The 17,005-nt window shown below is 34.4% G+C and overlaps 1 protein-coding gene across 4 annotated transcripts; it reads left to right on the top strand.

Annotated features, from left to right (window-relative positions):
* The first annotated feature begins 3,182 nt into the window (after nt 1–3,182).
* LOC128992608 (helix-loop-helix protein 13) lies at nt 3,183–14,045 on the top strand. 4 transcript variants are annotated; one of them, XM_054416273.1, is made up of 5 exons: nt 3,183–3,372; nt 6,929–7,104; nt 9,770–9,869; nt 12,293–12,501; nt 13,797–14,045. In XM_054416273.1, exons 1-5 carry the CDS (start codon nt 3,218–3,220, stop codon nt 13,904–13,906), a joined length of 750 nt encoding a protein of 249 aa, XP_054272248.1. In that variant the 5' UTR covers nt 3,183–3,217; the 3' UTR covers nt 13,907–14,045. The 4 variants fall into 4 exon arrangements, with proteins under 4 accessions (XP_054272248.1, XP_054272247.1, XP_054272245.1 ...); XM_054416272.1 differs by having other exon boundaries at nt 12,290–12,501; XM_054416270.1 differs by having other exon boundaries at nt 9,770–9,935.
* Nucleotides 14,046–17,005: the final 2,960 nt, after the last annotated feature.

Below are 17,005 nucleotides of genomic sequence, written 5' to 3'. Positions count from 1 at the left end.
GATATTCTAGAAATATAACACAAGCATTTCAATGTAATAAAACGTCTGATTACAGATAATAAGGTTTTGGTTATGTATTAACAGGCCATACAAAATAGATTTAACCACATTAAAGACTAAAAAGTAGAAAATAATTTATAAATAAAAATACTTTTTAAGAATGTCAGGTTTTTAAACGCACTAAAAAGTAGACAATAATTTATAAATATGTTGATAGAATAAATACTTGTAAGATTTAAAACGAAAAACGTGGGACGCATGCAATAGATCATTATAGTTCAATAGGTGAAGTTAATTGTAAAGTAGCATGCGCTCCACATTTTTCGTTTTAAATCTTACAAGTATTTATTCTATCAACATATTTATAAATTATTGTCTACTTTTTAGTGCGTTTAAAAACGTGACATTCTTAAAAAGTATTTTTATTTATAAATTATTCTTAAACAGCACAAAATACACAATAATTTGTCATCATTTAATAAAAGTTAATTTTTTGAGCATTTTCACGCACTGCTCCCCTTAAAAATATCATATTTATTTCCTATTTAAATAGTTTAACGAGTACTTAGGTTTCATGATGTTAAGCCTACGAATCACTTTAGTCAATTAAAAATGGTTTAAATACCTTTAACCTCTTAACCTCTTACGTGTGTATTCATTTTTTATGTTTGTGTTCGTGTCCGTATTCGTATTTGTGTTCTCGTAGTTTAAATGTGACGAATTCGTATGAATGACAACGTTTGACTTACTTTGACACGTGAAGAAAGCCCCCTGAGGGCTGAAACTGCAATAGTGTAAACTACTCCAAGGATCACCTGACAGTTAAGGTATTTAAACCATTTTTAATTACTTAGGTTTGCTGCAACAGGGGGGAGTAAAACAGTTTTTTTTTTTGTAAAATGTGAATAGTTAGTAAGAAATAAAAACATTTTCCAAATTTGATCAAAATATGTTCATAAACAAGCAAACTACAATAGTTTACTTATTCTCCATAAGAATATCATGGGAATTTTAAATTTAAAATTTTTTGGAATTTTCTCCTAACCATTAGGCGCATAATAACGCTTATATATACTAAATTATTTGTTTTTAAGCTCTAGAAAATAGTTTGGAAAGAAGTTGCAACATTTTATGGTTTTTTGTCAAAAATGGGAAAACCCAATTTTTTCGTTCTGGAGACAACAATCAATACAAGCAGCTCAAGAGAGTTTTCCCATTGGTCGTATCAACCCCCCCCCCCCTCCTACCAGTTTCACCACCCACATTGCAATACGTTTAAATATCTAAATACATAATTATAACAAATATACAGGGTGTTTGCATAGATTAAACATACTCCCTAAGGGAGTATGTTTAATCTATGGTGTTTGGTAGTCAGTGTCAACAATTTTAAGGCATTATTATGCGGGAAAATTGTGATTAAAAGAGGCAATTCTGAGAGTTATGTTTTAGATTTTTCAAAATTCGTTAACATTGTCCATCAAGATTTTTTCAGCTGGTAGCTAAAATGATATTACCAATGGCTTTTAGAATGTACACGAAATACTCTATCAAAAAAGTATAATTTGTTACTGTAGAATCCATAAAAAAAACCTGGTGAATTCGACTTGAGTAAAAAATGCAGCTTGCCTAAAAATGTATATTATTTTTTATATTTGTGAATACTGTTTTTACTATTGTTATACTATTTGGCAGTTGGTTGCATAAAAAATCCTAAGCAGGATGCGGCATCCTTTTTTTGCTTCTTCAAAATCTGTTATTGAAGTTGAATGTACAAGGTTTTATATGGATTCTACTGTAACAAACGTTATACGTTTCCCGATAGGATATTATGTGCAGATAAAAAAATTAAAAATATTAATAAATTAGCTACAAACTAAAAAATAAGATTTTAATAGACAATGTCAAAAAGTTCGGGAACAACTGTTTATGAAAGGAGGAGTGAGGTATATTTCTTCGGATATCTTATATTTATCGCAATTTGCCCGTACAATGCCCTAAAATCTTCCACACTGACTACCTAACACCCAGTATAAATATTGTCTTTATTTCGGGACGGGTCTTAAATCATTAAGACTGTTTTATTGTTTTATTATTATTATTATCTTAAACTCATCGATCTCTATCGATGGTCTTACTATGCTGTCGCTTTAAACATGAGTATAATACACAATAAATAAATAAAACTAGCAATCTAAAAAACAAGTCTGTCGTTTCACCTGTTCAACTTTCATATAATACCTCTTTGATATGACTAACTTTAAATGTTTGGATGTTAGCATCCGGATTATTGAATATGAATTATGAATTGTTAAAAACCGACTAGTTGCGGTGTTTGCAGTATTTTGAATTACAACAAAGCAGTTATTTGCAAAAATTCGACTAAGTTTAGTTACGACAAATATAGTATTTGAGCCAAGGGGGTTCTCTTATCCATTGGAAGGTTCCATTAGAATTGTCTAAGAATATTTCGGATTCCTGAGTTTCCGCGACTCTTAATTCTAAGTTATAGATAAACTTCTCATATTCTTCTTACATCCTGCAAACATTTTCCACAAAATTTTCAAAATTTTCGCTATGTATTTATTCTATTCCTCGCAAGCTTCTTTCCACACCTAAATCTATTAAAAGTATTCATACACTATGTTCTTCTTATTTCTTCCTCTCTTTTTATACTAACAAATTAAACAAAACTTGTTGTTCCCCGTGTTGATTGTTAAATTGTTATGTATTGTTGTTGATAGTAGTAAGATTTGATACATTTATATGTCATTTATAAGCCTGAAATGTAACGTTTTGCCATCTTTTTATGCATATGTAAAATGGAGTTTTCCGTTAAATAAATAAATACAAATAGTTGAAAAATGTGAGGAAATTCAGCATTTTAAACGAATATATATTTATTTAACCAGGCTGTAAATTATTTACAAAACTTTTCAACTCAAATAAAATTGTCAACTCCATTTTACTTTTACCGAAATACTTTTCGCCCTAAAGATACTATTAACCAACACAATCAAACCCAAAAACGATTCGCAAACCACTCGACGTCAGATCCAGACATGGGGAGGCCGCCATTGCTAAGCCCCGCCCCTGCGGCTGGACCAATAGGATCGCAGCATCCTCCCCCGGGGGTTAAAACCACGGGTGGACCCGCGGAAAATTCAATTACAACTGCGGTGTAGTGTGTAGTTGGTGTTGAGTGATGTAGTGCACGATGGCTGGTCCTGATATGTTGTTTAACTACAGACATCAGCACGGCATCAGCAATCAGCACGTAGAGTCTCCACGGCCATCTGTATCTCAGAAGTCGAGGGTTGTTGCGTCGTCTGCACCAGCTGATTCTAGCTCGTCGCCTCCTCTATGTCTCAAGTAAGTTGTGTGAAAAAGGTAGTGTGAAAAGACAGTAGGATAAGGAAGTGAATAAGAAGGAAAGACAGTTTTCAAATTGATATGAGCAACATTAAAATTTGGATGGGTAATCTTACAATATCTTTATACCTAAGGGAGATTTCTTTAAGATCAAGCAACTTTTTTATTCATCTATTGATTAAAAGTCCATTTTATAAAAAAAACTATAACCTTTTCGACTTTCTAGCTATCTTTATAAAAAACAGATTAATAAATCATTTTTTTACCCAGCAATCGTTTTCTAGATAGGCCTACAATGTTATTTCCCTTTTCAAAACAACATTTGTTACAAACCTACTTAAACTTTTTATAACAATTTATTAACCGATCAGCATTACATTGCTATACAGGTTAGGTATAATTTAAGAAAGACAAAAATAACATTATTAATTATATTAACATAGGTAGAGGTCAGCTATGGCTAGCCCCTCAGGCACTTATTGTCACTGTTTTAGCGGGTCGGACTGTAAAGGCGCTGTCAACCAATGAAACACAAATGAAAAAAAAATGGTTATAATAAAACATCTTGAGGCAATCTGGGGTTTAGTCGGAGTCTCTGGATTTCAGATGGTTGGCCTGTGTTATAAAATCCAATGCTGCTGGTTAATGGAAGTTTTGTAAATAATTTTGATGTAATTTTCTTGATGAAATCTTTCCATAGGTTTTATTCCCAGTTCTAAATGTATTTGATGGGTTCGAACTTACCAGGGACATTTCAGAATTATCCTTAAAACTTTATTTTGAAACGTTTGCAGTTTACGAATCGAGCTTGATGAAGCAGTTCCCCATACTGGGCAGACGTACAACAGTTGTGGACGTAGAAGTGTTTTGTATGGAAGGGTTCCATTCTTAATAGACATACATGATTTTTTGTTGATTAAAGGAAACAATTTTGATAATCTGCCGTAAGCCAAATTTAATTTTTTATTAATATTAAATTTCCAATTTAACTTTCGGTCGAAGTATACAGCTAACAACATGTTATTTAATATTTTTTGTTGGTTGTTAATTTACATTTTTATCATCTCTGTTTATCACTGTCTCAAAGTTCCTATTGTCAATTGTACAATTCTAGTTTTTGTTATCACCAGGCTGACTAAATTCCTTCGCCCTTGTTATTCATTACCTTTGACTACGTTATATTTTTCACGGCCATTGTTAAGTTTTCTTCTAATTTTTAAATTGTCTATTCTTGTTATACATTGCGAATGTCTTGTTTCTCGTAGAACTGTTTTGTTTTTCAATTTAAGTTTTGATCTGCTTATTTATTATTGTTCGCTTATAAGACTGACTTGTTGGTACCATAAATGTATGTATTATCGTAAAAATGGTGTTTACAGTTGAAAATAAATTAAATTAAATTAAACATATGGGCAAGTCATTTAGAAATAAAATGTGAGAATAACACATCGAAATGTTTTAGTAAATAAATTAGTAGCTAGGCAAAAACAATACTACACTTACAAAAACATAAAATGTAGTAAAATATGCAATGCTAAACATAATAAATAGTAAATACAACCATAGACTAAGCAGCTAAGGGAGTATGTTTTATCTATGATACAACACACCTGCACCCATGCCACAGCAACTTGCAGGCTAAGCAAATATCCGTCTGATTTGACTTTTGATAAAATAATACCATGACAAGACAAGACATATTAATTCCACATTTAAATATCATTAGATTTGACTTACTTGACTAGCTACATACTAGCTACTAGGTACTTACGTTTGTTGCTATATGGGGCCTTCCCCATATAGCAACACACGTAAGTACCGTACTTAAATGTAGCTAGTCAAGTAAGTCAAATCTAATGATATTTAAATGTGGAATTAATATGTCTTGTTATAATTTTAATGATCACGGTTAGCAGATAAAAAACACGTATTCCCTTGAATACGTGTTTTTTTATCTGCTAACCGTATAGGATATAATAGAAAATTACAAAATTTGATCAAACTAAAGCCATGAACTAGCAAACTGCAGAAGTTTCTTTTTCCACGTAAAAGTTGCATGAAAATTTTTAGTATAGAGTTTTTTCTACGTAATATTTCATTGTAAATCATTGCTTTAATTTTAATTTACAAAATATTTGGTTTTTAATCTATACACAATGGCTTTAATGGTGGACATTTCCATGTAAAAAAAAAACTATAAAAAAAATAAAACCTTAAACACTTTGTTTCTAATCTTGTTGGTTCGCGTATTCATTCAAGTTTATACATCACTACACATTCCATGTCAAATTTAGTCTAAATCGATTAAAATTAAAATTACTGCTAAGATAAAAATTAATGCGAGATATTTCTAAACCTTTAACGTCTGTTATAATTTTTTAACAGAAATTCAATTGTTTACTATTAAAGTTATTTGTTGATCTAACGTATCAATAGTAAAAATTTAACTGTTCTATGGACTATATAGGTAAATTTTGTTTAAGTGGAATTGCGGATGTATTCTCCACTAGAAAAGTTTGTATCTGAAAATTCATTGCGTGTTATTGGAGTGAACATCTAAATCTGTTAATTATTTCTACATAGTCTATTTTTGTTTTCTTCAATTTTGTTAATTATTAATTTGTTAATTGTTTATAGTCTTTTGTGATTGTTAACCCTGTAGTTGAAAGGAACTTGAACAACAGACATACTCAAGTTACCTCTGATTATTTAGACAATGAACATTGAAATTTTATGTTCTGCTCCACTGACAATGTCATTGCACTACTAAACAATTATAACAATAATTATTATTGTTGTAAATTTGTAATTGTAAATGTCCATGATGGTAAATTATTTGATTTAAACACTTTCCTTATGACGTAGGATTTTTCACGGGCGTTTTACTGGTTTCAGCCCATTTATAAGCGTCTTATCTGCCCAAGGAGGATTTTCAGTACTAGTAAATATACATGGCAAACCTATCTGAAATGTTGGTAGGCCTACTTTCCTGTTATAGGGAACATTCATTATTATCGATGATTTTTTCTACATCGATATTTTTTCCCTTCACGATCCATTCTGTATTCCTTCTGTTTTTATCTTCATTCTTCAAACACATTTAAATTACAAATTGACAATGGATCTTAGGCAAAATAATATATGGATTAAGAAATGAAACTATTCTAAACTAACCTAACATAACTAACCAAACTTGCTCTACCATTTTAAAATTCCGTTTGATAACTATAAAAGACTTTTGGGGGAATATCAAACGGGAGTTTGAAATGTTACAGCATCTTTGGTTAGTTATGTTAGGTTAGAACAGTTTAATTTAAATATATTTTTTTATTATTTTTTGTTGATACTGAACAGTATTTATTTATCGTTATTGTCAGCTGGTATTTTTAAATTCGTTAAAATTGATATTTCGGATCAACAAATAATATATCGATATATCGAAAAAATCATCGATGATAACGAATGTTCCCTTTAACTCGAAAAGAACATGGAAAGTACCATGTACATGTACATATGCTGAACATACTATGTTTATGTACTATGTATATTGTTGCAGCTCTCACAAAGTCCCCAGTCTGGTCAGCTATAACGGCTATGGGGAGATAGGGGATGAAGAACCCGTGGAGTTACCCAGCTGTGTCTACGCCTCCAGACATTCAAGTCTTCTAGGTTCCGGACAGTGTGTGCGCAGTCATAGTCATCTGCCTGCATACCTATCTCTAGCAGCACAAGGTATATTATATCATGAATAGTTCAGAATAGTATTTTAGACTATGGGGAGTAGTATACATCCCATTTCCTTGTCCAGGTTGTACTCTTACTCTTGCTCCCATGGCCATGGATACCCTAGGTGGTATTTGGCCTCGCCAACAAGTTGCCTCCATCTCCATCTCTCCCTGTTCTCTGAATCTTCTTTCCTTGCTCTCAATCTTTGCAAATCTTTCTCCGCCTGGTCTTTCCATCGATTCTTGGGTCTTCCTCGGCGTCTTCTCTCTGCTGGGTTTTGTCTCCAAACTTCTTTTATTAGTCTGCCATCTTCCCTTCATACATTATCCTCCATACAGGTTGTACTCAGTTACAAAAAATAGACAATAACTAGTATCTGTATGATGCAACCTGTCCCTCCGTGTACCTGGGGACATGCCGGGCTTTAAACAGCATTGGCCAGTCCCCAAGTAGAATGGGGAGTCAGAAGACAGGTTCCATCACACAGATTATAGAATATATGTTTTTACGGTCTAAATAGAATGTAAAATCATGGTTTTGAGAGGTGATCGTGTTGTTCATTGACAAAAATACTAACTCACGTTACGGATTGGTTACTAAAATTCAACTGAATGACTGGGTTTTCTCAAACTCCAGGCCGTAATTTGGTGAGTCGGCGGCTTATGAAATACACCAGCAAACTGTGTTAGGCACGACGGACTTCGGAACATTGGATCCATGTCAGCGATATCGTGGGTTAGACTGCTGGGTCACTGCTATTACACTTATCAGTACAGTAGAACTCTTGTACTGTCTACTGTGCCAACTCACCCCTTGCTTTACTGGATACGTTCCATGCACAGGGCAGAGGCCCATGTGTGACGCAAGCGCCACAGCTACATATATGTGGACGAGCAAATGCAAGTTAAGAAGCTAACAAACCTCTTAGTCAATCAAGCTACAGCACAGCTTGAATTGTACAAATTGAATTGTACGTTGTAACAAATATGGATTACTGCATCGTATTCAAAACACCTCCCAGTATTTTCGCCATTTTAACGACGCGGTCACATAAACGACATAAAGTTTTACTCTTCTTTAGAGTTGAACTTTTAGGTTTTGTGAGGGATGTTTGAGGGATTGCCTACATTTACCATCACGATTAGTGAAATACAAGTTCTGTTTTCGTGACGTTTGGGATTTGGAATGGCAAGAAATTACCTAAACCTTTTGACCGTTGATGCAACAATGTGCTATTCTGTATCCAATAGTCAATGCTAATAAATTACAAGATTAATAAAAAAAACCCCAGCCAGAGCTCGAAAAAATAATATAACACACAGAAAGCTGTATAATGGTCGGAAAACATGCAGAAAACCCAAATGAAACAAACAATACATGGGGTTAGAACAAAGGTCGAAAAACAACCAACCAAATGTCCGCATCGCTCAAACACCATAACACCATGACCAAAAATGAATTGTAAATGATTTTACAATGCTCTAACATGGTCAATAGTAAAGATTTTGAGAAGAGCGCCACAAAATGTGAAAGAGTATTTATACTTTTATGATTTCTGACTTCATAATGTGATAGGCAGATGGTTTGATATCCATTCTTCCCCTATCTCTCATTCAATGAAATCCGAGAAGGCTGTCGTCAGAATACGGGACAGGTGTAGCTGACCCGCTTTGCATTTCACTCTCGAGTTACACAGCATTAATCAATTAATTAATTAATTAAACCCAACAGTACTGAGGTAGGATTGTTTTATAGCCTGCAAATTTGTCTTTGTTAAGCTGTTTCGCGGTGCTGATGGGTTTGACTTGGCATTACAATCGTATATTTAATTGTAGTTTTATATAGCACAGAACATATATTATGTTAAATATATTATGTATAAAATGGGTTTCTTCTTGTGCTTGAGAGACCTGTATTTTTCAGCTTGGTTCTACAACTTTGATGTAGGTTCTAAGCCTCCTCTATTTACAAGACCGCGGTGAGACAAAAGTGGCAACACCGCAGTTCCGGTCAACTGGAACCAGAACCAGCGACTACAGAATAAATCTGTGGTCGCTGACTGGAACAGCTGTTGTAATTAAATTGATAATGAAGTGTTTTCCCAATGTTTATGTTTACATGTTTGTTAAAACCGTTATTGCCATGGCAATGGGCCAGACAATGCAACGTTGCCACACCTCAACGCTGCGGCCTTGTATTAGAGGAGGCTATAAGTTATTAGCCATAAAATGCACTATCACATAGAAAATTATCATTGGAGATCTGCATACAGTGGATTGCTTAAAGTTATTGTTTTGGACATTAATCTGTATACAAATTTTAGAGCATCGTATAAAAGAATGGCCTTCTCTAATACAAGGCCGTGGCTTTGGTGTGTGGCAACGTCGCACCGGCCGATCTATTGTTGCCTTGGTAAAACAGTAATAACAAACTTGTAGCATAACCATTGCACAGAAGTTCCATTATGAAGTGTAACAGCTTTTTCGGTAGGCCGGAACTGCGGTGTTGCCACTTTTATCTCACGGCCTTGTGTAGAGGAGGCCTTGATAACCTAAATAAACAAGTTAAATAAAACCTTTGACTATTAATACAACTAGACATTCCATCCCCGTGTGAAATTCCGCATCCAATAGTCAATGATAAAACCTTTCCTAACAAGCTTCTGTTGCAGATGACATAGGGGAGGCTGAGGACGGCTACTACGGCGCGGGCAGTCCCTACAGAGTTCAACGGCAAGCGGCGAACATCAGGGAGCGGAAGCGGATGCTAAGGTCAGAGCCGAGGCCCCGGGCCCCCACAGCCCCGCCGGGGCCCCTAGACCGACCCCCCGTCAAAATGTAAGCCCTCACGCCCACAAACAGCGAAGCGGCTAGGCCCATCCACCTGCAAATCCTAATTCATCAACCTCCTTCTCATCCTCAAGTTGTATTCCCTGTCACTGAGCTTTTTGTCCACATTGCACTACACAGCCATTCTCATGCTTTTTTACATTGATTTGCTTTCATTTACACGATCGTTAAATATATTCACACAATATTGATCCTGAAATCCCATTAATCCACATGTCTCCTACCAACAATTGAACACGTAACAACGTTTAATTCACATTCATCCTAATCTTCCTATTCCAAATTAATCCACATAACTGGATTCAATTTTGATCCAAAACATTCGTATTCACCTATTCTAAAAGTAAATTCGGCCACGCCTATTCTGGGTTTCGTCCTCTGTCACTCACGTGATTTTCATTCATACCTATCCTTTACTCCCTGTTTTATGTTTTATTTGACTACGGTTCTAATAAAAATCGATTACTTTTGGTCTGATTTCATTGTGCAAATAATGCGCCACATAAATAAATAAATTCGAAGAAACAACAACAAAACAAAAATATTCATATCAAAATAAATAGGATGAATTCAAGCTGAAATTTAGATAAACAAACCTAAAAACAAAACAATAATTAGCCTCTATTATATTTTTTTTTAACTTAAACGTATCCTGCATAAATCTTTCTCAAAACAAGACATATAATTTAGAAAACTAATACAGTACTACTCGTGTAATTTATAATTTTGTTTCCACAATCATGCTTATTCTTAAAGAACATAGTACTAAAATAACACGTTCTATAAGGATTAATAGATTTAATAGGTATTAATAGGATTGATAAACTACTTAATTTTATATTGAGGAAAATGTTTAGGGTATTTTATATCGGATCTTCATTCAGATAGGCTGTTAACAATAATTAACTGTCGCCGTTTGAACACATCCCATCAACGACTCAACAATAAACAGTAAAAAACACCATTAAACCAATTACGTCTGTACATTTGATGTTTATTTTTTGTCCATCAACAATCCTTTTTGATTTCCCCCCTAAAATCTCTTACAACTCATAACAAACAGCGAAGTTCACTCTATTTTATTACCAAATTTTAAGTTGTAAGACTAAGTTTAGCGTCTCAAAATATAAATAAACTATACTTTGCTATATTCCTTTGATAAATCAATTGGATAATACTTTTTTCCTAAATCAAACAATATAAAAAATGTGTTGAGTTAGTCGTGTGCAAATAGAATAAATGATTTTACATTTTATAAACGTGAGATTATCTGTACCTGTAAGATTTTGAATTCTTAGTAAGCTAGGAAAATCCTTTGGTATTTCATGGTTGACAAATATTAAAAATGCACAAAGCAAATTCCTTGTGCTTCGATGAAGGTTCGTGTTACAATATTTGCATTAGTTGCATTGCTAGGTGATTTGTAAGAGAAGTACTTTTGATTCCCAAAAACCCAAAGAATGAAGAATTAGATCAACATTGACCAAGTTTTTTTTATGTCTTCGCTGTTTGTTTGTGTTGTAGGGCTACAATTTTTCCCTTTCCTTTTACCTCTCCTAAACTCTTTCTCATTCATTCCTTCACTATGTCTGCAATTGTATGCTTTTTTGTGTGATTATTAATTTTATAGAGTTGTAAAATCTGTTTTCTTCATTAGTTTATTTCTTTGATAGAATTAGATGTAATACTCATATAGGTGTTAGAATAGATATTTGAATATGGGTAAGGGCATGAAGGTAAAGTTCCATTTTCTCAAAAAAATTTCTGGGTAGGGAACATTGGACGAATTCTAAATTGGTCAAGTGAATCCAATTTATGAATTGAATTGCTGTATGAAATTCAAAAGTCTTGCCCTAAAAGATGCAATATACGTTATGTAAAACAGTAAACGATCGTTTGCATGACAAACAATGATCGCTTTAGACATAGGCTACGCTGGAAGGGGTTAAAGACGAATATGTAAAGTCATATCATTGTGAACGGATTTAGATTAAAACAGGATATTTTTAGCAGAAAGCAAAGAACTTTCAACGGTATTTAAAGTGGTACTATTTCATTAATATAACATTTCAAACGACATAGTTAATAAAAAATAATAAGTCCAAACAGTTTTCTTCTCAATATAATTTCAGTACTGCTTGTAGAATATTGATGAAAAACTAGCACAACAAAATTAGTAATGCATACGAGATTCCCATAAAAAGAGATAAAAGGAGTTACCATGGTGACAAGCAACGGCACCCCATGTGTCTGGAAGGGAACTTCCCCCCTCTAAGGATGAAAACAACTACTGAAAAAAAAACTTGACTTTGCCGCTTGACTTCATTATGCTTGTTATTCAGCAGCATCAACTCGGCGTTTGACGAACTGCGCAGCCATGTGCCAACCTTCCCCTACGAGAAGAGACTCAGCAAGATCGACACGCTGAGACTGGCTATCGCCTACATCGCGTTACTGAAGGAAGTGCTGACGGCCGACTGCGATCCGCTCACATACGTGGAGAAATGTCTGCGAGGAGAGAAACAGGTGGAACGTGCTGAGTGGAACACTTCAGGTGAGATGTAGGGTTGAAATGATTGTCAAGATGATAAACCAATATAAGATACTCCGCCGTGGCAGTGGTGGTCCTAGGACCTTGTCAAAGGACTAAAGGAGGCTACCGGCTGGTTTAGGGTTACCCGAGAAAGGAGGGAACCCGGGATATTCCCTTGAAATTTTGGTGTAGTTCTAAAGTCATTTTAACGTCCAAAGGCCTCCGTTGCGTATTTAAGACAATATGTAGGTTTAAATTGATTTTTCCACGGTTCCAGGAGGGGGGTTTTAGACTCTCTAGTCCCCCTTCCCTTGGAACCGCCACTACACCGTAACAAACCTGGATACGTAGCGAATGTATGTTTGCCTGATCAGATTGTCACTCAAATATTTCCTTCAACATCTCATATATTTATTCCATATTTAATTAACATTTAGGTGTAATGAGAAGCTCAAAAGAATGTTATAAGTGTGTTTTTTGTAAAATAGTAATATAGCTTGGTATGAAATAAAGAAATTTCATAAGTTTGGTAACAATAAATCTGTTAACATTTATTCTCCGTTTGAATAACATAATTTTTAATTTAGAGTTTTTTTTTGGAATTTTCTCCGTAATTATTTGACTTCAACGTTCTAAATTATTATTTTCTCAAGTTCTAGAAAATGGTTTGGAAAGAATAAAAAAAATGTTTTGGAGGTGAAGAATGGGGGAAAACAATTTAATTTCCCATCAAACCCTTTAAGAACCACGTTCCCATTGCCCGATCGTGTTAGTTGGTGAAATCGTTCGGATACACGTAGGTGAATACTCTCAAAATCGGATGATTTTTCTTGAGTTGTTTTGCTAAAAGACATGGCCTCTGGGGACATAAAACATGAAAGTAAATAGGTCCCATGTCAAGGTCTTACAACACCTATAATAATAGCTTATTCCCCGTATGGGAAATTCACTAAAATAATGTTTCGAATAAGGTAAAGACCAACGAGTAGATTGCAGTAGCATGGAGTTTGGAGTTTTGTTTGGTGCTAGAGTATATTTTATGGGAAGTTGTCAAGATTTTTTTCTGAAGCCAGAAAGTTGAGCTAAATCTGGCATTAGGGCGGAGCATAGTTGTGTCGATTTCTGAAATTACTTCAGTAGTCATTGAGAGTTTGAGCTGGCACTTTGAACTAACTGTACAGCTACATTTTTAATGGCTTTATTTTAGTAACGGTACCGGTACCCAAACCTAACCACTGCTGTGGTTTCATAGATTACCTTGTTTTATAGCTTGGCGTTACTTTTGCCAGGTTTCTCACATTTTGTTTTTCTTACAGACTTGACGGCTCGTCTTTCGTGGATAAACTGGGAGAATTTGGGAGTGAACCCGAATCGCCGGAGTGTTCTGACGTCACTAGCTCTGACTACAGATACTCTCAACAATTAACATAGTCTAGTCAGCTTTTAGCAACCCAGTCTAGTCACCACAGTGCAATACCATCGGACCATTCTAGTCACTTGTTGTTGTCCCTTTACCATTTGTTGTGTATTATTGTTGTTTGATTTAATAAAGTTTCTTTCATTTTTGTGAATGTGTAATTTAATCAGAGGCTGCAAGACCCCGCAGGCTCTGTGGCCATGCACGGGTTTAGTTTAATTGGGAGAGTTTTGCAGAAATTTCCTCTGTAAGCTGACGAAGGTTTTACGACTGTTTTGTAAATTTCGATTTTTGTAGGGTTCAAATTTTGTCTCCGATTTATAAAAAACACCTTATAGTCCACTGTCAAATGTACACCCGTGTGCTCCTTGATGAGGCAGGTGTGGGAGTAGTCTTGATCTCTTCGTTTGACCTTGGAGAAATACAATTTCGATGGTAGGCACTCTTGAAAATGGTGCGTTTGAACGCTGTGGGTAAAAAACAAAATGGCCGCCATTTAAATGTTTAAAGTCAAATTCCATGAAAACCAGCTGTTAAAACAAAATGTTGCAACACATTATTTAAAGTCCTTTTTATTACAAATAGAATGACACTTTGTTTGTGAAAATCAGATAATAAATAAAAAAGTTATGTTACTTTTATTATTAATAGTAATAATCAAAATGGCAGTCATTATAAAATCACAAAGTTAAATTCCATAGAAACTAGTGACAAAAACATAATAAAAGTTACATAACTTTTTTATTTATTATCCGATTTTCGCAAATAAAGTGTTGTTCGATTTGTAATAAAAAGGACTTTACATACTGTGTTTCAAAATTTTGTTTTAATTGCTGGTTTTCATGGAATTTGACTTTAAAAAATTTTAATGGCCGCCATTTTGAAATTCGATGAGCCTGATCAAAGATTTTTTCGGAGAATGTTTATAGTTGTAGACTTAAAGTTTATACCAAGTTTCATAAAAATATCTCCAAGAGCTTTTGAGTTAAGAATTATTTTCAAAAAATACAAAATGGCGGATCACGGCTAAACTAAGCCGAAAAAAAATGTATGCTACATTTTCGACTTATTTTTGCACATAGAATCTGAATCTGCATAGCCCGTTACGCTTTACTGAAACACCCTTTATTACTTTTTGAAATATTTAACTGTCCTAGGCATTACTTCCACCCTAATTAATTTATTTATGGAAAATATAAAATTATGTTTTATGAAAGAATGGTGTAACCTACATAAAAACTTTAACAATCTTTTTTGTGCAGATTTGAAATAGCTAAATTTTGGTATCAACAATTCTTTCATAACTCTAACGGTTACTGATATAAGTAAGAAAATAAGTTTGCGACGGCGGCCATTTTGTTTTTTACCCACTAGCGTTCAAACGCACCATTTTCAAGAGTGCCACCATCGAAATTGTATTTCTCCAAGGTCAAACGAAGAGATTAAGACTACTCCCACACCTGCCTCATTAAGGAGCACACGGGAGCCTGTATATGTACATTTGACAGGGGACTATTATTGCCCTTTTAACTTTTTTAAAATTAATTTGTAGCAGACAAACTAAATTAAGAAAAACATCATCAAACTAAAAACAATATTAATCTATCTATTCCGGGTTGGGCAAAAGTATGGGCCCCAGGGGCTATTAACTCGGGTTACACTAGGAAATCCAAACTCTGCACAAGTACAACATAAAAGTATGGTTTTTTTTTATTGGCATCTCAATTTTTTAATGAACTAAAATGGGATATTTTGGGGGAAGCTCACAAAATTTAAACGTAAGCCCCTAAGTGACGGCCCATTTTAAAGTACATCAGTGAAAAAGGATATCAGTGAAAATTAGAGGTATCATTCTTAGGCCTAACATCATTAAGGGTGGGGATAGTGGACATTTTTATTTTTCATCAGTTTATTGTCTGCACTAATTCATCAGTGTCATTTCAACACACTGTCTTTATTCCAAAAGAGTAGCCTAAGAGGGTTAATTTATAGGAGTATATACTGATAAAGTCAATGACTTGGATGGAAGAGACCATATATTATTGATGAGAAAGGTTTGAAGTATGTCAATGAAGTGAAAAATAGTTGACAAATTGAGCTGATTTCCCCCATGAATAGAGCCTAAATTACCACAATCTTAAAAGAGTCATAGTTATCTATATATTAATTTGAAACTGTTTTTCTTTGTCATAGCTATTTTGAGAGAACGGCAGGGTGTAGAAACTCGGTAGAGGTGTCTAAAGAAAGGTCTTGGTCTGTAGATGAGCCATCAAAAGAGAAACATGGTGAATTCCCTTGGGGGCTCTTCCCCAGTGGCCTTTAAATTCCCATCCCATGTTATTCTTATGGAGGAAAACGGGGTTTTTGTCACAGCTAATTTGAGAGAGCGGCTGGGCGTAGAAACTTGGTAGGGGTCTCTAAAGAAAGGTCTTGATCTGTAGATGAGCTCTTTCATCAAAAGAGAAACGAGGTAAATTCCCATGGGGCTCTGCCCCAGAAGCCTTTAAAGTTGCCTCTTCAGATTTGTTTACATTACGACTATATGCATAATTCTACACTACTTTTTAATGAAACAGCTGTTAATATTTAAATTGTGATTTATTGAATTTGTCAAAATGAAGTACAGTATTTGCATTAGTCCAGTCAATGAATGATCCAAAAGTAGGTAGGTGTAGAGTGCGTGAGCAGGTAACTAAGCGATTCCTTCAGAAACTTGTTCAGGGGGCTTAGGGTGTTAACATACCAAAAGTCCTGACTCCTAGGTGGTGAGCCAGGTGGTGGAGGGGGAAAAAGGGGGGAAAAAGGTACGCATTTTGGGTTTTTTGATTATATCTCGAAAACTATCAACTTTTTGTATACTATAGTAAATTATAAAATTGAAGAAGATTAAATTTTCTACAAGAAAAGAATATAATGTGTTTATTTTGGTTCAACAGATTACGAGTTATAACTTATTTAATTGATATCTTATTAAAATACTCCTTCCATAAGAAATACATGTAAATTAGTATGCGAATTGGGGCGAATCCTATCCGCCCAAAGGAAATATAACTGATATTCTGGAAATATTGACAAAATTTCCAGTAATTTGACACTTTAATCATGAAA

This window comes from Macrosteles quadrilineatus, unplaced genomic scaffold (assembly GCF_028750875.1).
Source record: "Macrosteles quadrilineatus isolate MER2022 unplaced genomic scaffold, UCM_ALF_1.0 Scaffold_4__1_contigs__length_99947679, whole genome shotgun sequence".
NCBI lineage: Eukaryota > Metazoa > Arthropoda > Insecta > Hemiptera > Cicadellidae > Macrosteles > Macrosteles quadrilineatus.
The sequence above is the reverse complement of the archived record's forward strand: the minus strand, read 5'-3'. Positions and strand labels throughout refer to the sequence as shown.

Coding starts and splice junctions, on each gene's coding strand:
- LOC128992608 (XM_054416269.1), top strand. CDS start 3,218: ATGGCTGGTCCTGATATGTTGTTTAACTACAGACATCAGCACGGCATC. Junction 3,373..6,928: donor TCGCCTCCTCTATGTCTCAA/GTAAGTTGTGTG, acceptor ATATTGTTGCAG/CTCTCACAAAGTCCCCAGTC. Junction 9,936..12,289: donor GACCGACCCCCCGTCAAAAT/GTAAGCCCTCAC, acceptor CTTGTTATTCAG/CAGCATCAACTCGGCGTTTG.